Source organism: Tasmannia lanceolata, unplaced genomic scaffold (genome assembly GCF_043159265.1).
Source record: "Tasmannia lanceolata isolate RefF3 unplaced genomic scaffold, GAP_Taslan_0.1 ptg000013l, whole genome shotgun sequence".
NCBI classification, from domain to species: Eukaryota; Viridiplantae; Streptophyta; class Magnoliopsida; order Canellales; family Winteraceae; genus Tasmannia; species Tasmannia lanceolata.
Genome location: NW_027518690.1, coordinates 23958941 through 23986806, shown reverse-complemented (window position 1 = coordinate 23986806; position 27866 = coordinate 23958941). Strand labels below are relative to the sequence as shown.

Sequence of the window (27866 nt, the reverse complement as noted above, 5' to 3'; positions counted from 1 at the left end):
ACGGCTGAGTTTTGCAAAAGAGAAGAGCCACCTCAGATGAAATAAATGAATAAAACAAAATCTGTTAAACAGTGAGCCCGTCTGGCTGTTCTCTCATGCAAAAGTCAGCTGCAAAATGACTTTCCGAGAAATTGCCTAGCAAATCCCTCCAGTTTTCAATGTAATTTCTCTTTCGGAAAATTGGGTTGAAGTAATCTAAAGGGGGTTGAAATATCATTTCTCTTCGGAAATTGACAGGCATATAAATGACAAATGCTAGACAAAAGAATAAAATAAAAAAAATAAAAAACGATCACGCAATGAGATCCGTATTAGTAACGCAAAATCTTTCGTACTCTGACAAGTAGATGCTCATATCACACCCTTCCAAAACCCCATTTTTAATTGGCGCACTTGATAAGGAAGCTTTTACACCTAATCCCGGAATCTTCCTCGTCCTTGTATAAGTGCCCCCAAATTTCATGAAAACCTCTTCTCCCTATAAAAGCTGACCCTCCCAATTCAAAGCCATAATAAATCCACTTTTTCTTCCTCTTCCCATATATCAACCGATCTTTTCCTTTCCTACAAGCTCCTCCTCCTTTATCTAGGGTTTCTCTTTTTTCATTGAAGAACAGGAGAGAGAGAGACTGTGCAAATTTGTGTTTTCTTGTTCCTTTTGTTTTGTTTATCTTGAAATAGAGGATACAAAGAGAAAGAGTGAGAGAGAAAGAGGGAAAGTGGTGTGAGGTGTAGAAGGGAGCGGTCTTACAGAGACTTGCTGTATGTCAGATTGTAGTGAGAGCTACTACGGCGGATTCGGCGAGCTTGCAAACCCTCTACAATGGCCACAACTGCGGAAAAAACGACGCCCTGTTGCATTGATAAGCCCACTCCTGCTACCCTCCGCCGTGAGGCCGCATCGGACGTTGTCTCTGTTCAAGAATGGAGCGTCGCCACCTCGGATCGGCGTGACGATAAGCGAGCGGCCCTCGCGTCCTTGATTCGCCCTGTAGATCCCCTCCCTGAACCTCCTTCTAATGCTTCTGCTAAAGGTATAATCATCTTTTTTCTCATTTTTCCTTTTGCCTTTTAGGTTGTATGTTTTATACTTGTTGTGGATGCTGCTGGTTGATTTTGTGCTAGGTCCTGTTTGGGTGCGTCTAAAATCTATTAGCATATGATCTAAAATATGCAAATGGTTTTAATTCAATTATGATTGTCTGTAAATGATGATTATATTAGTTTTGCAAATGATATAGTTAATGGCTTGCGAAGAGGCCTTAATATCCCATCCGCAAATAAGATTAAATTAAAGATAATCTTATATTCAAATAAGTACCAGTTTGATTGGCATCCAGAGAGGCCCTAAGGCGTATTTGAATATAAGATTATTTTAAATCTGAAATATGCTAATGGTTTTGGATTTAATTATAATTATTTGCAAATTGTGATTATATTAGTTTTGCAAGTGATATAGTTAATGGATTACAGTGAAGCCATAGGGCCTCTTTGGATGCCAATCAAATTGGTATTTGCTTGCGAATAAGATTATTTTAAATTTAATCTTATTTGCAAATCGGATATTAAGGCCTCTTTGGAAGCCATTAACTATATCATTTGTAAAACGATTATATGTATCTAGAGAGGCACTAAATGTCTCATTTACAAATTAGAGTAAATTATTTCTAAATAATGTCCAATTTCCTCGTCTTTTTTTGTGACCTGAAGACCATTTCTTTTATTTTTCATCATTAAAAGTATGGGGCCTGATTCCCTTGATCATCTGCAAATTATTCTTGTTTTAGTTGATGTGCTGTAATAGCTATGTGCTCTGCAGATAAGGAGGCAATTCTAGTGAAATTGTAGCTTGGCATTAGGTATATTTCTAAATATGTTTAATGAACTTTTGCTTCACAGGTTTTTCATGGAATACCATAATTTTGAGTGGTGTGCCACTGAATTGATTGATTTTATTCTTTCATGTATGCAATATGTGCCTAGTGACTTTTTGTTATGATTCAAATTCTCTCAGTCAGATCTGTCTTTTTTTAAGGATGGCCTTCCCTGATGGGTACTTGTGCAGAAAGTTCTTTCATGTATGCAATATGTGCCTAGTGACTTTTTGTTATGATTCAAATTCTCTCAGTCAGATCTGTCTTTTTTTAGGATGGCCTTCCCTGATGGTACTTGTGCAGAAAGTTCTTTTGCACTTTCCTATAAGGTTTGGAAGAAGACACAATGCTTAAATTATCAGACATAGGCCGCCACTTTGACTGCGGGGTTGGCTCATTGACCTGACTTAGTGATATGATTATTTGTGACCCAGCATGATTTTTTTGCTGAATATATGAGTCTACTATATTAAATTTATTATTAGTTCCAATTTCTTTGTAAATCTGGTTAAAATTTATGATTTCTATTTATTAATATATGGTGTTTTACCAGTGTTTAAAAATGCGGATGCGATGTGGAATGCAGCCGAATAAAATCCTAGTTGGCTCGGCACAACGCGTTCGAGTACTCGGTTGACGCGGCTAAGCACTCTGTTGATGTGGTCATAATTCGGGAGAGTCAAAGGAGTTTTTGTTGACTCTGTAGGGCAAAACGCGGAACACATATGCGTTCCAAGGTAAAAGGAAGTCCCTTGAGGGGGTCGATGCGGATGCGGGGAAGTTTTAAAACTATGGTCTTACCTCACTCTTTGCTCGTGTCTGCATCATCTTGGAAAATTCTGAATAGCTTTCTTGTTTGTAGACAAAGCTGATTCAGAATTGTCTTTCATTCCAAGGCATAACTTGTATCCATGCGCTTCATATTGGCCTGGAGTTCGCTCCCAGCAATATAGCCATTCCTACCCTCTCACGTCAATCCCACTAGCCTCTTATCCATTCTCATTCGATCACGGCGGGGGAGCAAGTAAAAATAGAAAAACTCACATTAGTTGTATTTGCTTTCTTGCCTCCATGTCCTTGATCATATTTGTATAGATTCGAGCAACTGTCGATCCCAATAATCAGAGGGCTTAATTAAGGGTGTATCAAAGCTAATATGGGTCCTTAATAACTTTATTAATGGAGGTGTCAGTGAGGTATGTCAAAGGGCTAGCATGTCAACCTATGGGTGGAGTAGGATCCATGATGTATAATAATGAATCTTTCTTAGTAGACCCTCTAGGTGGCCTTTGTGTTTCAGACCAAGGCAGCCAAGGTGATTAGGCTAAATTACTTAAATATCATGGTCTAGTTCCTCTAAGTTGGGACCTTCACAGTATTGTCTTGTTGACCCCCATTCATTTCCACAATTGGCCCAGAAATGGGGAATTTTTGCCCTTGGGTTTCCTAGAGGTGACTCCACACTTGGTAATGCAAAATAAACTGTGACAATCCTGTCCTTTTCACATGTAGCAAGTGGGGGCTTGTGCAATGGGCGGAGGGCCAATGAGATTAAAGAGGACTTTTAAGTACCAATGTTTTTGAAATTCCTTGCGTGTTATTCTGCTACAACAATTTCTTCTTGCTTCATTTTTTCTCATCCAGTGATGGATAAACTTCTTCTCCTAATTGAGATTTTCTCTTGGTCCAAGTTTGGATCCAAGCTCTTCTTTATTTGGATCTTTAGAAAATAATTGCAATATGGGTAGGGATTCTAATTGCCCCTTTTCTTGTTTTAAAATCAGTTTTATACTGAGCCCGAGGATTTATTAGGTGTCAATCAATAATCCTTTATCAGCTCAGTTTTAGGATTCACAAAAGAATCAGGTTAATGATAATTATGTGGTTTAGAGCATAGTTACCAGTTCGAGAAACGGAAACGGGAAATGGAAACGCGTGAAAAAAATCAAAGGGGAAACGAGAAACATGAAATGATAGAGAAACGCATGTGAAACGCATTGGGAAACGTCTTGGGAAACACAAGGGAAACGTTTGGGAAACACAAGGGAAACATTTGGGAAACCTAAAGGAAACGCTTGTGAAACGTACGTGAAACCTAAAGGAAACACTAGTGAAACACATAAATGTGATGGTAACACATATATTGATAAGGACATCCCTCTTTAGTGTATTTATCTTTAAACTAGATAGGGATGTTCACAGAAAGCTAAAGGGGGTTTAAATATACCCCTTAAAAGTATTAAAATTCCAAGAAACACGTTTCCATGGAAGTGAAAGACGCTTCCCAGGGAAATGCACGTTTACCATTCTTGGAAACGCGTTTCACAAACGTTTCACATACGTTTCACAAACGTTTCACATACGATTTTAAGGCGATTCAGAGGCGTTTCACCATTTTCCAAAAAGCGTTTCGTACCCGTTTCGGAAACGCGTATCCCACCTACCCTAGGCGTTTCCTGCTTCTATGGTTTAAAGCTAACAGAGAATGGATCTACTCATGGGCTACTAATCTCTGGATAGTGGTTCCCAAGCGTAGAGGAAGCAAGGATCTGGTGCTAATGGAAGCTCATTCAAGCCCTAAAAATCTAATAAAGGACAAAAGGAAGTAGGGAACATGCTAAATTAATGTATTCTTTTCATTATGATATAGCTTCCAAAGTAGAGTCTAGATCCCATTCTTTCTAACTGGTGGGCTGAGCAATCCTGATTGAATGCCATTAAAAAAGCAATCCTGGTTGAAAGAAAGCAACTAGTGATATGATTAGATTCATTACACATGATGGTATTTTTTATCCTGCAGATCGAACTGAAATGGTAACATTGGATTTAATTACGACAGTATTGAAGGAAACAGAAGCTGCTAGTGCTATCCTTACCACAAGAGCTTTGTCTTGGTAGTTGTTTTTTTTGGGGATCTGAGCAAGATGGGAAATATTCATTCATCAATCTGCTATTTTAGTTCAATTATGTTATATTATTTTTTTATGGATGGTGATTTCAGTTTGTGCTCCTTGAGATGGGGCTGAGAGAGAAGGCCTATGGATGAACTTTCTTCCTTTCTATGTTCTAGTTCTAGGCTGTGGTGTGTTAAAAGTGATTTCAATGTTGTTAGCTTGGTTGAGGAGAAGTCGAGTACTTCAATGCTTACTCCAAGTATCTTAAGCCCTTTGGATTTATTTGGGATTTGACTAGATAATCTTCCCCTCAAAGGGTGATATTAACATAGCTTAATGGTAGACCTATCCTAGCCTTCATAGACACTTATTTTCTCCTATCCTCAGATTGGGAATAGCCTTTCATAACTCCTTTTAGCAGATGCTCCCAACCTTTCATAACCCCTTTTAACAGATGATCGCTTTCATATTTGGATGGATGTGGCTGTCTCACCCGAAGTTTAAAGAATTTTTGAATAATTGGTGGAAATCAAAGTTTTATAAGCTTAGTCCAAGGGTAAGGTTGTTAAAAAGTTAGAAGCCTTAAAGAGCCTCTTCAGAAGTGGAATAAGGAAAGCTTCAACAATCTTTCAATTAGGATTCCATCAAATTGGAGTTGAACTCTTTAGATAGGTAGGAAAATTTTTTTCCTGATTTAATTTTGAAAGATGCAGGAAAAAATTTGGTTAAAGCGAGAAATGACCATAATGTTCAAGAAGAGATCTTTTGGTGACATTCATAGTAGTGGGGAATTGAAATTCAGAATCTTTTAATAGGATTGCAACTTCTATGTGTAAGAAATAGTTAGTTTAGAAAATCTACGCTGATGTTTCAAACTTTGAAGCAAGAAAGACATGTACAAAGTTATTAGTAATTTTTTATCTTCCTTATTTAACTTTTGAAGGAAAGTGTGTCCACAAATTTGTGCGATATGCCATGTCCATCGAATGAGGGTAGAGAAGTTTTAGAAGCCGTTTTCTAAAAAGGAGGTGGAAAGGCAGTGTTTAGTCTCTTAACTGGTTATGCTCTCAATTTGAGTTATCTTTTATCCCAGTTGTACTATTTGAATTTGTATGGTCTGGGGAGTTATTTTTTGTTTTTTCTCATGTTGTTACTGGGTGTTTTTGTATAGGGGTGGGACTACTGGTCCCCAACTTTTCTATACGCTTTACTATTATTAATAGATATGTCATCTTTCAAAACAAGAGTTAGCCAATCGCCAGACATGTCATATCTGGGTATCAAGTCCCTCCAGAGATTCCTGAACCTCCTTTTCACAAATTGTTTTTCTTTTCTTGGAGAGACCCTAAAGGAGCCTTGCTTGAGTTTGGATGGATCTAGAGCGTAGGATCATTCGATCGAAGTGACCTTAAAGCCATCTGGACAACTTATGGTTGCCGTTCAAATCAACTAATCTGATCAAGTAAACTAGGGAGGAGTGAGGCCCAATAAATGTCTTGTAGTAAAGAGCGTAAAAGTGAAATTCTTGTAAGCATTGTCCGTGCAAAAAATGGGTTTCAACATGCAATGAAGTAGATTTATTGGTGTTTCTCTACTTTAATTAATGCTGGGCAATTTGTGTCTCACTTGCAAGGTTTTAAATTTCGGTTTCGGAATTCGTTTCGGTCCTCACTGAAACTGAAATTTTGAAATTTTGGACAAAATCAATCGAAAGAAATAACGTAATATTCTATCAAGTTTACGAAATTTCGGCCGAATATTAAATGACGTTAAAATCCCAGATTTTTTGGGATTTTCCTTAAATTTTGGACCGAAATTTCGGGAAAAACAAAATTTCGATCAAATTTCGGTCGAAATTTTCTTACGTTTCGGGTTCGCACGATTTCGGTTTCATTCTCCACCGAAACCTGAAATTTAAAACCTTGCTCACTTGCAATGTTGATGGCTGAGAAAGAAATATTAATTAATAAATTACCTTTATTTGGTAAATACTGGCCAAAGAATAAACAAAGGTAAATCATCTCCTAGTGGGCAGGAGTCACGGGCAATGATGGCCATCTAATTATGGGCCTCTAACTTTCTTATAAGATACCTTGACTTCCTCATAAGATGGGAGCTTCAATTGAGTATGATTGGGACCTAGGGATTGAATGTCTGTCTGTGTTGGAGTCATGGATAGGAAAATATCTTTCCTTTCTCGGAAAGATTACACTTAACATTCCTACTCTTTTCTTATCTATGCTGAGGATCATCACGTCGATAACAAATAAGATTGAAAAGTTCTGAAGGAATTTCTCTAGAATGACTTTTTGCGCTAGGAAAGTTCATTTGGTAAATTGGTATCACGTGTATAGTACAAAGCATGAGGATTTTATGGAGATCAAAATCCATCTTTATTCTGTAAGTGGTAGTGGAAACTTCAATTTAGTCCTGAAGATCTTGGGTGAACATTATTTGTACTTGATACCAAATAAACGATATGGACTTGTAGTGGTGGTTGGGTTTCTCAGGGTTGACTCTCTGGATATCTTGGAAGATATAATTTGGTAACTTCAAAAAGTTTTGAATTTCAAGGTTGGTGATGGCTCAACTAAATGCCTCTAGCTTGACATTTGCTTTGGCAAGTAAAAAAGTTTTGAATTTCCAGGTTGGTAATGGCTCAACTACATGCCTCTAGCTTGACATTTGCTTTGGCAATCACACATTTGCGGCTTCTTTCCATAATCTTTGTTCTCTATATGAATGCTATTATTCCTACGACAAGTGTAGTAGAGTATTACAAAATTTTTAGGTCTTGAAGAGGACAGGAGATTAGAGACTGATTTAGCGAAAGCTGCAGAGATTGCCAATGGAGCAGCTGGCGGGCAAATTGCAGAACTCTTAGAACCTTCTTCAAGGTGCCAAACAAGTGTTCGGTGAAATGTCCGAAAGAGTTTTGGTGCCTTGGACGTCTTCTTTTCGTTTCAAGTTGAAGGCCTTTGGCTTCAACTTGAGGGCTAGTGTTGTCTAGTGCTGCCATCTCTTTCTTTCCATTGTTTTACATGTCTTTTGTGTTGATGTCATCTATTCCTTTACATTGTTTAGTGTTGTCTTCTATGCCTTTTATGTTGTTCTTCAAAGGTGCACACCAAGTGTTTGATAAAATATCTAAGAGAGGTGTAGTGCCTTGTTTGTCTTTGTTCCTTTATCTTCTTCTTCAAGGCGCACACCAAGTGTTCGATGGAATGTCTGAGAGAGGTGTGGTGCCTTAGTTGTCTTCGTTTCGTTGCAAGTTAAAGGTATTATACCCTCAACTTGAGGGGGAGTATTCTCATGTAGTTCTTTGTGTCTTTTCTTTAGGAGGAGAGTTCTTTTTTTTCTTGATTTTGTCTTTTTAGTTATTTGTCTTCTTAGTTGTCTTTTCTTGAGGGAGTGTTGTCATTTTTGTTGTCTTTTCTTTAGGGGGTGTTTTCTTAGTATCGTCTTCTTGTGGGAGTGTTGCTTTATCTCTTCATGTTGTCTTGCTGGTGACTATATTCTTCGTCTCCCTCATGTGTCTTCTCTTTCATGTCTTCTCTTAGTCTTGTCCGGCTTTATGCCTTATCCTCTCTTTTTGGCTTATCCTCTCTTTTTGGCTTTATGCCTTATCCTCTCTTTTTCGGGCGATAGTTTCCATTCCCATCGTTGGTCGGCTCTCTTACAGGCGATGGTCTTTTCCCGTCGACCTCTCTTTTCCGGGCGATGGTGTCCCCTATCGTTGGTCGGCTCTATTTTCAGGCGACGATGTTCATACTGTCGACCTTGTCACCAGATAATAGTGCCCCTCTCGTTGGTTAGTTATCTTCTCCTTTCTTTTCTTCCTATTTTCATGCGACGATGTTCATGCCGTCAACCTTGTCACCACACAATGGTTTTCCCATCATTGGTTAGTTATCCCAAGGAAGCAGGATTCTTCCCTGGGAGCCTCCGATTCCCGCTTTCGATTCCCTCTCTGGCAACCTTGAGCAGGATTCTTCCCTGGGAGCTTTCGATTCCCGCTTTGGCAACCTTGAGTTATCATCTTTTCCCTTTCTTCTTCTTTCTAGGCGATCGTTTTCCCGTCGACCTTGTCTCTGATGCTTTCTCAATCGGTGGTTATCTTCTCTTGGTGTTGTGCTGCTTCGCCGATGTTTGCTGTGCGCACCTTTGGTGTGCTATTTTTTTGCTCATTGGAGCATTACTATTGGCGCCTCCATTGCTCGTGATATGCCGATCTGTTCGATGTGCTCTCATTCAGGGGGAGGCCTTGTTTGATCGCTCTCGCTGTTGTGCTACTTCAGGGGAGCTGCTTCTTTTGATGGCCGTTGATCTCTATGCTATTCACTATGGCCGTTACTACTTTTTATTATACCTTTCATTATGTATTCACCACACCAGCTCGAGGAGTGTTATACCAAGCTCGATGTGTGTATAAGCTTAGTGTTATACCTTTGTATCAAGTTGGAGTTCCATAGTATATACCATAGTTGTAAATTCCGTTTCGGTCGCCATTTCGTTTTGGCCACCGAAACGAAATTTCGGTGGGATTTCGGTCGAAACTTTTCGTTCACACAAAAAATATATTAAAAAATATGAGAAAAATCCAAAAAAATAAAAAATCAATAGAAAAAGATGAAAAACTAATAAATAGTCCAAAATATGTGTCCCAAAAGGCATATTCATTACTTAAACACATAAAGTCTTGCACAAGTCAAACTGATAGTCTGATACATAGAAAAACATAAAAAAAAAGAGATACATGAAAGTGAAACATAGACAATAGCTAGTAGCAACAACTCTCAGTCATCATAACCCGGATGATCATACTCAATGTCTTCTTCGTCGCCGCCGTCATCACCACCTGGACCACCAGTAGGGACATCTTCTTCAAGAGGCATGAGAAATTCGTCGTTGTCGTCCCCGGCCCCAACCACAACAGTAGGTGCTTCAAGATTTTCCCACCCAATGTCTTCTGGCGTGAATATGACATCTTCTTCTGCAGCCCAATCCACCATGACATCCAGATGGTCTATGCTCAAAGGGTCACTAGTGGTAGATGATTTCCTCAACAAGTCCTTGAAAAGGAAAATATTAAGTTTAATGTCAAAGGTTAAACTTAAAAACTTAAAGTGATGATGCGAGAGTTGAAAACATTATATTACGTTGTATACCTTTCTCGAAACTTAAGATTGTAATGGACAAACACCAAGTCATCTAATCTCTGGTGCTCCAACTTATTTCTCTTTGCAGAGTGAATGTGTTCGAAGGTGCTCCAATTCCTTTCACACCCAGTCGCACTGCAGGTTTGACTGAGGATTCTGATCGCAAAGGTCTGTAATTCTTCCACGTCACCTCCGAATTGATTCCACAATGCAACTGTAAAGTAACAATTAGTAAAGCATTATTTGTTGAGAAACTGAAAGTTAAAATGAATTATACTTAATTAAACAAACAACTCAAATATACCTGGTCCTAACTTCGTTCGGTTGCGGATTGCAAGCTTCATTCCAAACATACCTTTAGCCTCTCGATAATCCTCAATCTGATTGGTGATGAGGTCTTGTGTAGCTTCATCAGGTACCAGTCGAGTGATGCATGCCAACAAGGCTCTGGTAACTTCACTATGCCTAGAGAAGGTAGGAGTAAAAAAGAGAGTAGGGTTAAGAAAATATCCTGCTGCATGGAGGGGACTGTGGAGTTGCGTATCCCATCTTTGGTCGTTGATCCTCCAGATGGGCATGTAATCTGATTTTCTCTTCAACCTCTCCTTGATGTTCTCTTTGGCCTTATCCATGGCCTCATATAGGTAACCCATTGCCGGTCTGTCTTGCCGATCTACCAAACGCACCACTCTCACTAAAGGCTCGCTGATGTTTAAAATGTACTTGCATTGGTCCCAAAAAGATTTATTCAACACAGTACTAACTACCCCTTCACTCAGTGGGTGTTGGACAAACCTACTAGTACTAGAGCTGCAACTCGAGTCGCGCGGGTCGGGTTTTTTTCCGGAAAACCCACGATTCCCAAACCCGGCCCTACCCATGATAAATCTCGGGTTGGGTCGGTTCGGGTTTTTTCACGTTGACGCAATTTTTTAAGGAAAATTATTGTTTGGCAAGGCAACTCAACTCATAGAAGCAGAAATTACACTCACATTACACTTGAATCAAACAATGATGTAATTACACTCACATTACACTTGAATCAAACAATGCTGTAATCAAATAATGTTGTAATTACAATCAAACAATGCTGAATCAAACACTTGAATCAACTCAACTCATAGAAGCAGAAATTACACTCACACGCAATAACAGTGGGTGCGTGGGTTTTCACTTTTAACTTTTAACTAACAATAGAAAAAAATGTACATACTATAACTTTTGTAACTCGGGTCGGGTTGGGTCGGGCCCCCTTCAAACCCGGCTCGACCCAAGATTCATGCAGGCTTTTGAATGCTCAACCCGGCTCGACCCGAAACCCATGAAACCTGAACCCAACCCAGGCTATTTTCGGGTCGGGTCGATGCGGGTCGGGTAAAACCCGGCTCGAGTTGCAGCCCTAACTAGTACGATACTCATCAGACACAAACATCTGTTGAAGTGCTTTCCAATTCAACACCAGACTTTGTATGCTAATGAAATTTGTAGCAAATCTGGTTGCAGTAGGGCGGCACAACTCCTTCCCACCTGTGAACTTCTTCCTCATCAAATTCAAGAGGCTTCCATGGTTGTAGATGAACTTTGTAATCGTCCGAGCCCTCTCAATTGTGGTTGCTATGTGAGGAAATACAGTCGGTTTGCACAGATGCTCCAAGATGAGATCTAAGCAATGAGCTGCGCACGGAGTCCAGAAGAATGTACTAAACGCGGCTTCTAGTCTTTTCTCAGCAGCTTTGTAACTTGGCTCACTGTCAGTTACAAATTGCACCACATATTCCGGATTCACCGCCCCGACAATCTTTTCAAAGATATTGTATAATTCATCGGCATTCTTCACTATGCCAGATGCATCAACGGATTTGAGGAATATGACTCCTTTAGGGCAGTACACCAAAAAGTTGATTAGGGAACGTTGTTTGGTGTCTGTCCATCCATCTGCCATAATGCTACAGCCAATGTATCTCCATGACATCTTAATCTCCTCCAAGTAGTTGTTTACCTCATCCACTGTATTCTTTAGAATGGAACCCCTTAAAGCATGATAAGTAGGTGCCTTATAACCCGAACCCACTGCATTCACAGCATCAAACATAGGTTGCCAGAAAGGTGAATTGGCACCGTTGAAAGGGAGATTGGCATCGTAGCAAAGCATGCCAACCGCCATGTCTGCTCTATCCATTGTTTATTTGGTAGCCAAAGCACTTTTAATGCTTGGCTGGGCTCCAGGGGTTGTTCGTGGTACAAAGAAATTCCTGATCCCTCCTGTGATTCCGTTCTTCTTCCTTTTTGTACCACTCGGTTCTACAAGAACTTCCTTACCTCTTCGTTGAGGCAATTGTGTGCCAATGTCTTCTTCATCCTGCTCTTCTTCTTCGTCTGGTGTGCCATAAAAACCTCCAACCTCTGCTCTGGATAGGCTCATCCTAGCCCTTTCTTTTCTCGTTGCATCTAAAAGTTGCTTCATTCGATATTTTACATCTTCAGTCACTTTTTTGCATGATGCTACTTCACCAGGAACAGCCGCTAAATGTTCTTTCAAGCGGGTTATACCTCCACCCGATATGACTTTGCCACAGAATATGCAAGTTACTTTATTTTTTTGACCCGGAACCAATGTACCGTAAGCCCATGTCGGGTCATCCGATCTAGCGGGTGCCGACCAATAGAGGATGCTCCTGTAGAAGGTCCCGAGCCCGACCCACTCATTCTGAAATGAAGTAGAAGAAGGGGAAAAATGAATTAGAAGAAAGAAAATTGAAACAAATTACAAAAAAATGAAGTAGAAGGGGACAAATGAAGTAAGAAATAAAAGAAAGGAAATGGAAAGAAATAAAGAGAACCTTGAGGTTGAACTTGAGTTGAAGAGAAGAAGAAAAAATTAGCCTTCACTCACTTGAAATAAGCCTTTGGAAATAGTTCTTGACTTCTTGTAGTGGTAAGTTGAATGTATGCCTTCCCTTTGCTCCAAAATAGACTTGGATTGAGTTGAAGAAGAGGGTAGACTAGTACGAAATTTAGTAGAATAGATAATGTAAGTGAAAGTAGAGAAAGAAGGAGAATTACTTATATGAAGGTGGAGGATAAGAAGGTAGGGAAAAGGCTATTTATAGAGTTTTTAATTGATTGTGCATTTAAAAATGACAAAAATACCCTTCCCAACAGCTATAAACGGTCACATTTTGAGGTTAAAATGGTCAAAAACCAAAAAGAGCCGTTCCAGGGGCATTGTTGTAAAATCTGCAAAATCCAGTCAAACTAGCCGTTATGCACGATTCCGGCCGGAATGGAGAATTTCGTCCATTCCGGACGAAATTCTGGATTTCGTCCATTCCGGACGAAATTCTGGATTTCGGAAAATTTCGTCCGGAATGGAACGAAATTTCCAATGAAATTCGTTCCGGAATTGGAACGAAACCGGTTCGTTTCGTCCATTCCGGACGAAACGAAACGGAATTTACAACACTGGTATATTCATTCCAGCTTGAGGGGGAGTGTTGAATAACGTGTATTCGGGTAGTTTAGTCATTAGGTGTATGCTAGAGGGTATTGTTGTCATTGTACATCACTTGCCCTATATGGGCCTATATATACAAAAATATCCATGAGGAGCTCCCTAGTGGAGACTCTCCATCCTTCACTCCTCTCCTTACTCTCTTCTCTAACCCTAGCCCATTTCTGACAATGTTGAATGGGAACGCCCACCCCAGCTGAGCCGGGATTCCCTAAGCTGGAACCACAAAGGATCAGCTTAAAGGACCCAAGAAGGGAGGTTTCGATCTTGGGATATGTTTAAAGTTGCCTCGCAGCTCTACCAAAATTAATTATTTCTAAGACTAGTTTGGATAGCTTGACCAAGTTTGATCTTTTAGCCCAACCACTCCCATAGAAAGACAGAAATCATGAAGGCTGCAAGCAACCTAATTTCTTATACCAGTTTTCCCTAGAATTTCTTTTCTAAAAGCATAATCACAAGCTCACAACTTTCCAGTCCTTTATATATGCATGAGCTGAACATGAACGATCCAACATCCCATCATTATTTACTATTCCCTTATGTATTCAAAGCTGGTTACTGAAGATGAATTTACCTACATGTTCTGAAGGATTATGCTTTAAGAAACTTCATTTCATAAGCATAGTTGGCTCTCTTGCTTCCTATGGGACCAGTGTCGTGGAAATATTGCCCTGTGATTTTGGTTGGTAGCTTGTTTTATACAGGCCCGAATAAGTAGTGCTTTTTTTATGGGGCAAAGTTTGAGGCGATCATTAGAGTTTGTTGTTGTTGACTTTTTGTTGCAAGCCTAACCCATTCTTATGTTTTCTTATTTCATTGAATTCGCAGTCTTCTAAATTTATTTCTTCTGGGTTGATTGATTTGTTCGTTATTATGCATGCACAGGGATCCAGATCATGACAAGGGTTCAAAGCAGTCACCCCTTGGACCCCCTATCTGCTGCTGAAATTTCAGTAGCTGTGGCAACAGTCAGAGCAGCTGGGGCTACCCCTGAGGTTTGAATTACATTTACGATGATCTATTTGCAAAGAGGTCTAGATTATGTGACATGGGGAATTTATGCCAGGAGTTGATCAGGAGTCTCTTGACATTTTTTTCTTATGCTTTTAGTTGCTGCAGAAAGGGTTGGTAAGTGCTGCTAACTTTTGTTGCTAACTTTTTCCTTTTCAGGTGAGAGATAGCATGCGATTTGTCGAAGTGGTATTGTGGGAACCGGATAAACAAGTCGTTGCTCTGGCGGATGCATATTTTTTCCCTCCTTTCCAACCATCATTACTTCCCAGAATGAAAGGGGGACCTGTCATTCCCAGTAAGCTTCCTCCAAGGCGGGCCCGGCTTGTTGTCTACAACAAGAGATCAAATGAGACAAGCATCTGGATTGTTGAACTATCGGAAGTACATGCAGCAACTCGAGGTGGACATCACAGGGGAAAGGTCATTTCATCAGAAGTTGTTCCAGATGTTCAGCCTCCTATGGTATTTTCTATTTCTTCAGTCATTATGAAAATTGTCTACTGTGGTCACAATATTTTGGTCTGGTGCCTGTGTTTGTTATTCATAAACTCCTTGAAGCAAATATTCTTCTTGTTGAACTACTGGACATTTAAAGAGTGAGGACCACACAGTAGACAATCTGTGTAATATATTTGGCACATTATGTCAGTGATGTGAAATATCGACAATGATGAAAGAGAAGCAGGCGGTTGATTTATTTTTTTGAATGGTAGCAGGAGATTCAATATTAGTTCAGAGAAGAAAATTTTCAAACTTACATAACTGAAGGCTGCATCTATAATGATGGGCCATCCGAATAATATTGATGCGGAATGCTAGCGATAAAAATCTCAAAACCATTTCTAACGATCAGTCAAAGTAAGTATCCTCTCATATCTAATGAAAATTTTTTTTCACTACGTTTTCCTTGTGTGGAAAACCAATAACCTTTCAGAAGTTCAAATCGATAGTAAAATCCCAAACAAACTCATTAATTTTCAGTTTTGATTAGGAAAATTTTTACTACAGCCCGACTGCAAAACTAAAAAAGAAAGATAAATAGTTGTTCCGGCACAATCTAAAGTAGTTGTGAATGTCTTTCTAGGTTGAGCCAAGTTCATCACATCGGCCTTCTAAAGAAGTAATGTTTTAGCTTGACCTAATGCTTCTACCTGATATCTAAGTCTTCATTTTGGGTAATTTAAGTAATTCTTGGAGATAGAAGCTTGTATGCTTGTTCTTCTTAGAGGGAAGTGGGGCGATAGCGAAACGAGAATGATAATGATTAGAGTGAGCGGAGCATGTGGAATAAGTAGTTGGACTTGCGGAGTGAGCACTAGAGCACGCGAGTCAGATAAGTGAACAGAGCGAGCGAAGAGATTCCCAGAGAGAGTCCTGGTTCAATTTCTTTCTTTGTTGTCACTTATTGTGATCAAATTGTAAACAAGAATTCCCACATCGCTACTAAGAGAACAAGTGGAGCGATAGCGAAACACGCTAGTCAGGAGGTAGAGTCTACATAGCGAGTTAGTCAAGGAAAATGAAAGAATTTATATTAAATGGTAGGGCTGGCCGAGCAAGAAGCACAAAAGATTGTTTTGCTGCCGTTACCAGCCTAAAGGCAGAGGGTGGGACATTGATCCAAAGCTTGAGTACGGTACGAATCCCTTCCTCCATGAAAGGATCGGGCTGTTGGCTCGGGCAGAAGAACACCAAAGAAGAACAAAGAGAAAAAAGAGAACAAACAAGACCAAAAGCCAACCCTTGGGGGGTAAAAAATAAAAAAGCTCAAGCTCCTGCCTAGCTACTACATCACTGGCGCAAGCCTATCCTCTTCTGCATTCGCGGACCTTTTAACATGCTGAAAGGATACCTCCAATCTTTCAATACGGTCTCTGATCTCGTCCACCCAACAAGCAAATCTGATGCAGATTGGAGGCCCAATAAGAGGCATAGTTGCCCAATAGGACTTTCCAGGATTTTATTTTCTATGTTATTTAGAATTAGGAAGTTTAAATTCTTATTTTAGTAGGTTTCTATCTTTTAGGTTGTTATTTGCCTATTTATAGGCCTTTTTACAGCTTTATTGTGAACTTTGATTGATATTGAATAAAGATTCTTCTCCGATTTCTTCTTCTCTCCCTAAATTCATCTATTCTTCTCTTCTTCTTCTACTTCTCCCCAAATTCATCTTTTCTTCAGGTTATTTTCGTCTCTTCTTCCCCTATTCTTCTAATTCTATCCCCTTTGGTCTATTTCTCTCTTCTTTTCTTCCCGCGCAGCAATCCTTGCTCCACCGGCATCTCTATCTCACAGAATCATATAAGAGGAGGAAACCCTCTATTTCCTTTTTTTACAGCAGCTTTCCTTTTTTTACAATAGCTTGAAGGGTAAGCAAGTGTCGTGACTTGCAAAGAAAGTTACATTAAATTTGGTAACTATCAAATTTGACCTAACTTGTGACCTGCTATGAAAGGTATGTTGCTTAACTTATGACCTGTAATCACAGGTAGCAGGTCAGTCACAAACTAAGTACGGTAATAACTTTCTTATATTCTATCTCACTGTTGATGAAATCTGACTCCCTTGTTTTGATATTTCCACCCCCTTGTTTTCTCGAGTCAACCTACTTCCTTCAACTAGTTCTCACGTGAGGCACATGCTAAGCCAAAACAAAACTTATTTTAACCCCCTCGCCCCCATTTTCTAGTGGACCACCCCCATCTTAGTTACTTTTAAAGTTAATTTCTAGGCCGAAGCAATCAAGCTTCTCCTTTCAAAGGCCGAAGCTTCTCCTTTCTAGTGGACCACCCTCATTTTCTAGTAGACCCTCTTACAATCAAGCTTCTCCTTTCAAAGGCCGAAGCAAAAACTCCTCTTCATAATGTTGATTCACCTTTCTTACCGGCCCGAATCGGAGACCCTCAATACAATGAAGAAGAAATAAAAAGAAAATCTCTTGAAGCATCTTGATAAGCGGATTACAAAGATGGAAGCTCACAATCTCTCGAAAAGAATAGAAAAGTAAAAAGCCCTATGGAGATCCTCTTGATAAATGCAAATGCACAAATTAAAGCATGAAAGAGGATAAAACTAAAACCCTTAGATTTGAAGGTGTAAGCTCAAAGAGATATAAAAATGATCTTCCAAAAGGTTGTTTAGTTGGTCTAGGATAGGGTATAAATAGCCCATTTGAAAATATTACCGTTTGGGGGTAGTGTGTTAAAAACTGGGTTGAAAAAGTCAAGCCCCGCAAGCCCCAATGGCTACTTTTCGAGACCATCGCGGTCGCCCGCCCTTATCGGGCGCTCCTTTTTATTTTCAAATTTCTTTCCGCCGCGGTCGACCGAGCCTATTGCGGTCGCCCGGCAAGAGCGATCTAGATTTTTTATTTTTGTCCAGAACCCTATCCGCGGTCGCCAGGCCCTATGATGGTCGACCGGCACGACCATGCTGAATTGTTTCTGGATTTCTAGAAACAAATCGCGGTCGTCCGGGAGGCCCCAGTCGACCGGCCCGCTATATTTTGGTAAGTGCTGGATTTTCAGCCACTTTGCCGCGGTCGCCCGGGATACCTTGGTCGACCGGCCCTGTTTGAAAATTCAATTTTGAATAAAAAAATTTCATGGACTTGGGCCATGGTCTTTTGGCTTTGGTCTAAGGTTTTCAAACACTTTTTGGGTAGTGTGGATGGTTTCCAAAGATATCAAATTTGTTTTGATAAAACCATTTTGAAAACCCTTGAAAATGCAAATAAGCATGATATGACATAAACAATAGAGCATTTCTCCCCCTCACTATATGCACAAGCTTAATATAACAATATAAAGTGAAGATGCATATAGACTATGAACTACCTAATCAATTCCAAAATTCTCCCCCTTTTGGCAACAACAAAAATGAAGGTTTTAATAATTAAAGTTCAGAACAGAGTGCCATAATTACTCCTCCTATCTACTTATCATGAATATGAGATGATAAAAGTGAAACATACATGATAAGGCCAATCAAACACAGAAATATGACATGACAGTGTCAAGCACTTCTATGTTTGTGGATGGGCATAAGTTAAAGGTATATACTTCAAATGACTTCTATAGCCCATGATACTAATAATGATATGACATTTAAGCTCATCTAATGCTTATCATAAAGATCGAAGAAGAAAAATCATGCACAGTGCATGATAAGCAGTTTTTTTTTTGAATATAAAAGATTTACATTTTAATGCAACTAATGGGGCAATGGACATTGTGAGCATATCACTATGATCCATATAAACATGAGAATAAAACAATTACGCTCTCCCCTTAAGTGTTTGTCATTGGCCTTTTAGATAAAACCTATAAGGCAAGGCATGACAATACAAAATGGCTATAGATGTGACAATGATTGCATAGCCAATGAATCTTATCATGGTGAGTGATGTACTTAATTTCAAAAGCACATGATAAGAGGTGAATTCATAGGCAATGGGATAATAATTCAAGCACTATCCTATGAATGAGAGTTCTAGAGAGTTTTCAAAATTTAACTCTAGAACAAAATGCTTATCATTGGCAGAGATATTAACATATGAGTGTATCCAAGATAAGTCAAAAGCCTAAGAAGATGTGACACTGAGGCTCAGGCTAAGGGTACTTGTCATAAATGAGATACGGTTTCAGAATGAAAGCATAAGACAAGACCCAACTACAACATAAGGAGCAATGAGGCTCCAAATGAGTGCACTTATCATATGTAGTGTAGTGTACATATCAAACAACATATGATAAGACATAAAAGGACAGATATTACATATATAGCTCCTCCTTTGTTAGAGACTCATACAAGGTATGAATCCAAAGGGCTGTCCAACATAAAGTCACCAAGGGTTTGAGAGGTGAATAATTGAAAAACAATTCCTGGGCTGTATTTACATGTTTGCTAGAGATACTCAAATGATGTCAAGTGAGATGATGAGACATCCTAACAACACACGCTCCTCCTAACTATGTGCATATATATATATATATATATATATATATATATATATATGTATGTATATATGAGGAAACTGTTGGTGAGCTTAAGCTCACCAAACTTATGGTGAGCTAGCTTGCCCAATTACATGGGGGCCCACTTTGTTAGGATGATCCAAACCATTCATTTGAAAGTCCCTTACATAGATGGGGGGTGTACCAAAAATCAGCTCCATAGGATCATCCTAACCCCTCCATTTGTGGAGGACAAAAATGGACAGACACAAATCTGCCCTATTTTTGTCCTCCACAAATGGAGGGGTGAGGATGATCCTATGGAGCTGATTTTTGGTACACCCCCTATCTATGATAAGGCCTTGCAAATGAATGGTTTGGATCACTCCCCAAAATGTGGGACCCATGTGATTGGGCAAGCTAGCTCACCAACAGTTTCCTCTCTCTCTCTCTCTCTCTATATATATATATATATATATATATATATAACAATTCTAGGCACATATGACTTATCATGGTTAAGATGTTGGCAAGAAGCCAAATGAATTAGATGTTTTAATTAATGTGATGGTACCGTTCCTTCAAAAGAAGGCATGAGCACCTATTGAATAGCTTTTAACTTTAAGATTTTACATCTTTACCATGCAGCTAATACCACACAAGGGGAATATCACATATATATAGAGTGCTATACAAATAGACAATTACACACATACCAAAGATAGCTAATGATGACAAGTATTTAAGAATCTATCCTAGGATAAGCAACTCTATCCTATTGTGAAGACAACTAATTCTTTTAAGTTTTCCTATAGGGACAGGCTAGTTTTCAATTTTACGGAATTTTCATTTTCATTTTAACTTTCATGTTCCCTATTAACTTGTTAGATGTGTTTTGATGGATTAAGTTTTAAGTGAATGATTAAGCATGATTGTCAAAACACATTTTATCTCAATTTGTCTCTTTTAAAGCCAATTTTATACATATCTCAATTTTGAGCATACTTTTGGCTTTATAGGCATAATCTCATAATTTTAATGATGTTCACAATCAATGAAATTCATAGATAAAAGTTTGAGTATATGATGAAAATATTTTCAAATAACTCTACTTATGGTGATCTAGCTTGGGAGTCTTTACTATGATATACATAGATGACATATAATAGGCATGAAGAGAGTGTATCTTTACTTTAGATCACATGCCTTTAACTAAGTGGATTTTAATAACCATATCATTTAGTGATTCCACTTTAGTTTGAGGTTCACATGTATTTTTACTTTTCAAGTTCAATAATTCTTTTGAACAAATCAATGTCATATGGATAATGTAGATGTTCAAACATGAAACACACTCCATAGTGACAATGTATTCCAATGTGCATGCCTTAAGATTTTAACTAAATTTTTATTTTTCTAGTGCACATATGTTTGGTGTGAAGGGCTTTAAGATGATTAAAGTTTTTTATTACTTCACATACATAAATGAGTTTATTTTCACTTGTTTGTATATTTCAAAGTCATCTTAGTTTTTATCAAAACAAGTGATGTACATGTCATATAAGAATAATCAAATTGAGTATCATTGACATGATTAGTTCAATAAGAGAATAAGATAACCCATGCGAATTTCTCACATTGAACCAAGATTCAATTTTCCTTAAATATTCTTAGATTTCAAGTTTAAGAGAATTATATCAAAAGTGAAGGATACTCTAGAGTGTCTTATAGATGTTAAACACCTTGGGCTAAAGAATTGACTTATGAATTTCTCATGATTTTAACAATAGTTTTGGAAATTCACTAAGTTTTGTGTTTTGACCCAACCTTGTTTATTTAGTGAAGTCTAAGATTAGATTTACAATGATTTTACTTAGACACAATATTTATGCATTTTTCTTATTTTTCAGTATTTCTATTTTCAATCTTTATTTTTACTTCTTTTATGTTTGCTAGAATGACAAGATAAATAACTCTAAGGTAACAAAATCTAGCAAAAGCAAGGCTTATTTCATCTTAGTTCAAGTTTCAAGGTTTTGGACTTAGGAATCTAGCTTGAATCAAACTAAGGTATACCAATGGGTTAAAGAGGGTACTAAGTGCATAAATATATTTCAAGTGATATACTAAACACTTAGACCAAGGTACATTATCATACCAATATAAGAGTATACAATCTATTATGCACTATGACATGCGTTTCTAGGAGTCAATCAAATATATCATGTCATAAAGGGTATGAACACTACTTTATTGATACATATAGATAAGCCAAAATAAGCAAATGTGTATCTATAATACATTTTCAAAATGATGTGATCTTTAGGCACTAATTGATACATGAAGATAGCAAGTGTTGAGCACATGTATCAAATAACTCAATTCAAATGATATAACTTTTAAGCACATGTATATACTAGATACAAGAAATGAAGTATCTAGAGAATGTTTTCAATAGATATAACAATTGAGTTCACATGAGATACAAAGTAATAAACTTCAAATACATGTATCTTCTTGATGTTTTTCAAAAAAATTACAATATAAGCACAAACCCTAAATCTACTAAGCATATAAAATGCCTCAAGTAGGGGGTTTAGGAACCCAAACCATCTTAGGTCCATTCAAGTTTGATTTATACAATGAATCCTTTTTAATCCAAACAAACTTGCTATTTTTTAAAGATTTAAATTTACAATTAAATTTATAGTGTCCATATCTACCACAATATGTACAAGTATAAGAACTAGTAGATGATGAGCATATAGATTTACAAGAATATAAATGAGATGAGTTTATCTTAAGTTTTTCTTTTAATTTCAAATCCTTTATTTCCTTTTCTAATTTCTTATTATTTTCAAATAGCCCTTTTTCTTCATCTAATAGATCTTGATAATCTTTTTCGGATTCTAAGAATTCATTGGAGATAGAGGCAAGGGAGTGTTTGAGTTCTTCATTTTTAGAAACTTCAAGGTTAACTTTATTTTTAAATTTTTCACATAACTCTAGAAGTTCATTTACATTTTGAGATTCAAAAACATTTTCACCATTACCATTATCTTCAAAAGCCACAAGACAAGTAGCTTTAAAATTGTTTTCAAGTAAGTCCCAAATTTCTTTTGCATTCTTGCAAGATGTGATTTTATCAAATAGATAGGAAGGTAAAGCACACCATAATGCATTCATGGCTTTAGAGTTTAGAGCAAACAATTTTGTCATATTAATTAATTCTTTTAGATTTGCATAAGGTGAAACCATTTTCAATTATTTTTATCAAGTCATTGCCTAGACCCTTTAGATAAGACCTCATTTTGGATCGACCAAAATCCAAAGTTGGTTCCATCAAAGCTTAGAAGCTTAGATGCCATTAGGTTGCCAATAATCGTCTCTTATAGATTTTTGAATCAAAAACCTCTTTAAAAGCCTTCGCTCTGATACCAAATGAAATACAAGTGGGCAACCCAAGAGGGGGAGGGGGGGTGAATTGGTCAATTAAAATTTTTGCCTTAAATAGAAGGGTGTGTGAGATTAATCTTAGATTATTCTAACCCTTGTTCAAATATGCTAAGTTGAAAATTGAGAATGAGATATTAACAATTAAAACAATTTATATCTAACCCTTGTTAATATAAATTAAAAATAAATATAAAGGGAAAGAAGTTACCAATCGCCAAAGGAAAGGGAAGAAGAAGAAAGCACACTACAATGAGGACACCAAGATTTATAGTGGTTCGGTCTATCAACAAGACCTACCCCACTCTTCCAAGTTTGGCTCCTTCGGTACACTAAAGATGAGATTTCGCAATCTCCAAGCTTTACAACCTCCTTCTTCGCCTCCGAGGGGACAAACCCTCTTTGCTTCGGATTCACCTTTGTTACCGGGTCGAATCGTTGACCCTCTTACAATCAAGCTTCCCCTTTCAAAGGCCGAAGCGAAAACCCCTATTCACAATGTTGATTCACCCTTCTTGCCGGGCCGAATCGGAGACCCTCAATACAATGAAGAAGAAATAAAAAGAAAAACTCTTGAAGCCTCTGGATAGGCGGATTACAAAGATGGAAGCTCACAATCTCTCCAAAAGAACAGCAAAGTAAAAGTCCTATGGAGATTCTCTTGATAAATGCAAATGCACAAATTAAAGCATGAAAGAGGATAAAACTAAAACATTAGATTTGAAGGTGTAAGCTCAAAGAGATATGAAAATGATCTTCCAAAAAGTTGCTTAATTGGTCCAGGATATGGTATAAATAGCCCATTTGAAAATATCACCGTTTGGGGGTAGTATGGTAAAAATTGGGTTGAAAAAGTCAAGCCCCTCAAGTCCCAACGACTACTTTTCGAGACCATCGCGGTCGACCGAGGTGTCGCGGTCGCCTGCCCCTATCGAGCGTTTTTTTTATTTTCAAATTTCTTACCGCCGCGGTGGACCGAGCCTATTGCGGTCACCCGGCAAGAGCGATCTAGGCTTTTTTATTTTTGTCCAGAACCCTATCCGCGGTCGACCTGCCCGACCATGCTGGATTGTTTCTGGATTTCCAGAAACACATCCGCGGTCGCCCAAGAGGCCGGCCTGCTATATTTTGGCAAGTGCTGGATTTCCACCCAAGAGGTCGCCCAGTCAACCGGCCCTGTTTGAAAATTCAATTTTAAATAAAAAAATTTCAGGGACTTGGGCCATGGTCTTTGGGCTTTTGTCCAAGGTTTTCAAACACATTTTGGGTAGTGTGGATGGTTTCTAAAGATATCAAATTTGTTTTAATAAAACCATTTTGAAAACCTTTGAAAGTGCAAATACATTAAATCAAGAGGACTCCAATACAATCTAAAAATGTATACCCTTAAGTCTTCTTCGAATGTTTTCGCTCCTTGGCACTTTCTTAGACATCCTTGACTTGCGAGTGAACTCTTCGACTTGCTTTAGCTCTTGTGACATCTTCCATTCTTCAAATCATGTTGAGAGGTACATGAGGTGTCACAAATGCTTGTTCAACTCCAAGCTTCTACTGGCACTTGCTAGGCATGCTTGTGGGATCTTTGACTTGAGCTCTTGACTTGAACATCTTTCAGGGATGATGTCTCCAATGTACGTGCAAGCTCATTGGTTCATTGTGCATGTTGATTCTCAAGCCATGTGTTGTGTTGAGTTGTGTAATGGCGATATGACATATGACATTCCTGTTTAAGGCATAGTACTCCAAAACAACACATTAGTCCATAAAGACTAATCAATTTTGGTTTGCTAGCATCAAAACAAGAAGGTAAAGGTGAATGATTGAACCCATGAGAACCCTTGGGCTTACAGCCATATGTGTCACCACACCTTTTGACACTTTGAAATGTATTACTAGATGTGTCTAACTTAATATGGGCGTGTTGACATGGTCTTTTACCATGCCAAGTGTGACATTTTGTTTTGTTATTGAATTTTGTATTTACCTCTTTTATGTTGTCTTCTACATTGAAGATTAGTGAGAGATGGAGTAGAGAATATAAAAGAAGAGAATGGAAAATAGAGAAGAGAAGAGAGTGCATGAGAGAGATCTCTCCATCTACCCCCACACGACTATAATATTTATATATAAGTGAAAATACAAAAATTACAAGTTTGCCCTTGTTGCGTCTAACAGTCCCCCCCCCCCCCAAGCGGGAATGTATACATTGTACGTTCCAAGCTTGTTACAACCATCTTTCAATTTCGCAGGCCCCCATGGTTTGGTGAACATGTCTGCAGATCGAGTAAACACTGTGCAAATTTCACCATTCTGAATCAACTAACGAATGAAGTGACAATCCACCTCAATGTGTTTGGTTCGCTCACGGAACACATGATTTGTGGCGATATGAATTGCAGCCCTATTGTCACAATACATCTGTGCTAGAGATGTCAATGAAATCCCAATCTCTGATAAGGAGCGAAGCCAAATCAGCTCTTCACTGGTGTAGGACATGACTCAATATTCTGCCTCTGAACTCGACTTATAAACAATAACTTGCTTTTTGCTTCTCCACGTCACCAAGTTACCTCCAACAAATGTGCAATATCCGGTGGCCGTTCTTCTAGCTGCTCGAGATCTTGCCCAAGGTTGCCAGAGCGGGAATCGAAACCGGAATTGAAAGCGGGAATCGAAGGCTCCGGAATGGTCGGAAGCGGGAATCGTGAAGTCGTCGGAGAGTCATCGGAGAGTTACCAGAGATTCAACGAGAATCGTTGGGGAGTTGAGAATCGCCAAGGGGGAATTGCCGGAAAATCGTGTTTCACATAAAATTAAACCGCGATTCCCCAATGTGGGAATCAGATTTCCGGTGTATCCGAACCGGGATTCCTAGTTTTTGAGGATTCGAGAAGATTCCCGTTTCGGATTCGTTAGCTGGTGAATCGCGGTTCCCCACTTCCAAGGAAGAATCCTGCTTCCTTGATCCTGCGCAATCTGCATCAATAAATCCCTCTATTTGCTCATGGCCATATATCCTAAAACAAAAGCCTGTACTTGGAGTATTGTTCAAATACTTAATGATTTGAATCATAGCCTCGCAGTGGGAGGTGCGTGGAGAACTAATGAAGTGATTGACCATGCCTACCGCAAATGATGTCTGGCCGAGTGACATTCAAATGCATCAACTTCCCAACTTACCTCCTGTATTAACCAGGATCATCCAACAACTCTCCCTGATATGGCAGAAGTTTAAAATTCGGGTCCATAGGTGTAGTTGCAGGCTTCACCCCCATTGAACCTGTCTCCTCTAAAATGTCCAACCCTTATTTCCTTTGCAATAATGAGATCCCATAACGAGAGGGTGCTACTTCAATTCCAAGGAAATACCTGAGGAGGCCCAAATCACCTGAGGAGGCCCAAATCTTTAGTAGAAAATTCTCCCTAGAGGAAGGTCTTCAGCCTCTGTATTCCAGCTTTGTCATCTCCTGTGATTACAATGTCATCCATATACACTATCAAAAGGATATATCTAGTAGTGGACTTGTGACTGAAGACTGAATGATCGATGGCACATTGCTTGTGACCGAAGCGCAGAACGACATCGCCGAACCATCCAAACCACGCCCTAGGGGATTGCTTCAGACCATAGATAGCTTTACATAGGCGACATACTGAGGACTACATCTCCTCCAGAATGACATACCTAGGAGGTTGCTCAATATACCTCCTCAGCAAGATCACCATGAAGGAAAACATTCTTAACATCTAGTTGGTATAGCGGCCAGCCACGATTAAGAGATCTAGAGATCAAAGCACGAACCGATGGTATCTTGGCCACAGGAGAGAAAGTCCACCCCAAACATCTGAGTGTACCCTTTTGCAACAAGGCGAGCCTTCAAGCGTTCTACAGACCCATCTGTATGATACTTAATAGTGAAAACCCAACGACACTCAATAGGTCGAGCTCCAGATGGAAGGGGGACCAACTGCCATGTTTTATTGGAGTGAAGTGCAGCTATCTCAGCATCCATGGAAGCCCACCACCCAGGATGAGACAGAGCATCTGCGACTTAGGCAAAGTAATCGAGGACATATTGGAAAAAATGAGCGAAATGAAGATGAGAGATGCTCATAAGAAACAAATTGTGAGATAGGTTGTGCAACTGTACGAGAACGAGTGCAGGAAGCAATGGGGGAATAAAAAAAAGAGAGGAAGTACCTGACAGGGGTCGTCCGTCTGCGAAAGGTGATCGACTGGTGTAGATGATGCCTCAGCAGTAGGATGTAGAAGTATACGTTTTCAGTTCAGAAGTAGTAGTGTCCCCTGTAGGTCCTGTAGTAGTCTCTGGAATAGTCATAGGAGGAGGTGCCAGACTCAACAAAAGCAGGAGGGGCATACTGGGCATCTCAACAAGAGTAGGAGGATAAGAAGAATAAGGCGTGCTCTCAAAGAAAGTGACATCCGCAAATATAAACATTTTATGCAGCCTAGGACTATAACACTTATAACCTTTCTGGGTACGAGAGTAACCCAAAAAGACACACTTCTCTGCTCTAGGGTCCAACTTGTCAAGACTAGGAGTCAACCTCTGAACAAAACAAGTACATCCAAAGACATGTGGTACTAATGGAAAAGGCTCACCCAAAGGATCGAGGATAGAAAAAGATGTTTGTCCAGGCAAAACTAAGGAAGGGAGACAATTACCTAAGAAGCAAGTTGTCATAGCCGCATCACCCCAATGTATCTTGGGAACTCTCATTTGAAACATGAGAGTTTGAGTCATATCAAGCAAGTTGCGAATCTTCCTCTTAGCAACTCCATTCTGCTGCAATGTGTATGCACATGAGGATTGATGAATGATGTCACGAGAAACTGATGAAACCCATTATCCACAGAAAAATATTCCTTTGCATTGTCAGTACCCAAACAATTAATAGAACATTTAAATTGTATACAATTGCTTTCTTCATCCAAAACATTTTTTATGTTACATGTGCATACACCTGGGTTCTAAAGTTAT

The 27866-nt window shown here is 38.9% G+C and overlaps 1 protein-coding gene across 1 annotated transcript in view; it reads left to right on the top strand.

Moving 5' to 3' along the window:
- Window positions 1-341: 341 nt before the first annotated feature.
- LOC143889964 (diamine oxidase [copper-containing] 1, peroxisomal-like) overlaps window positions 342-27866 on the top strand; it is an 89386-nt gene continuing 61861 nt past the window's right edge. The window contains exons 1-3 of the mRNA XM_077394400.1: window positions 342-1034; window positions 14327-14436; window positions 14612-14917. Coding sequence (XP_077250515.1) covers window positions 824-1034; window positions 14327-14436; window positions 14612-14917 — 627 coding nt within the window. The 5' untranslated portion in view covers window positions 342-823. The remainder of the gene's footprint in view (window positions 1035-14326; window positions 14437-14611; window positions 14918-27866) is intronic.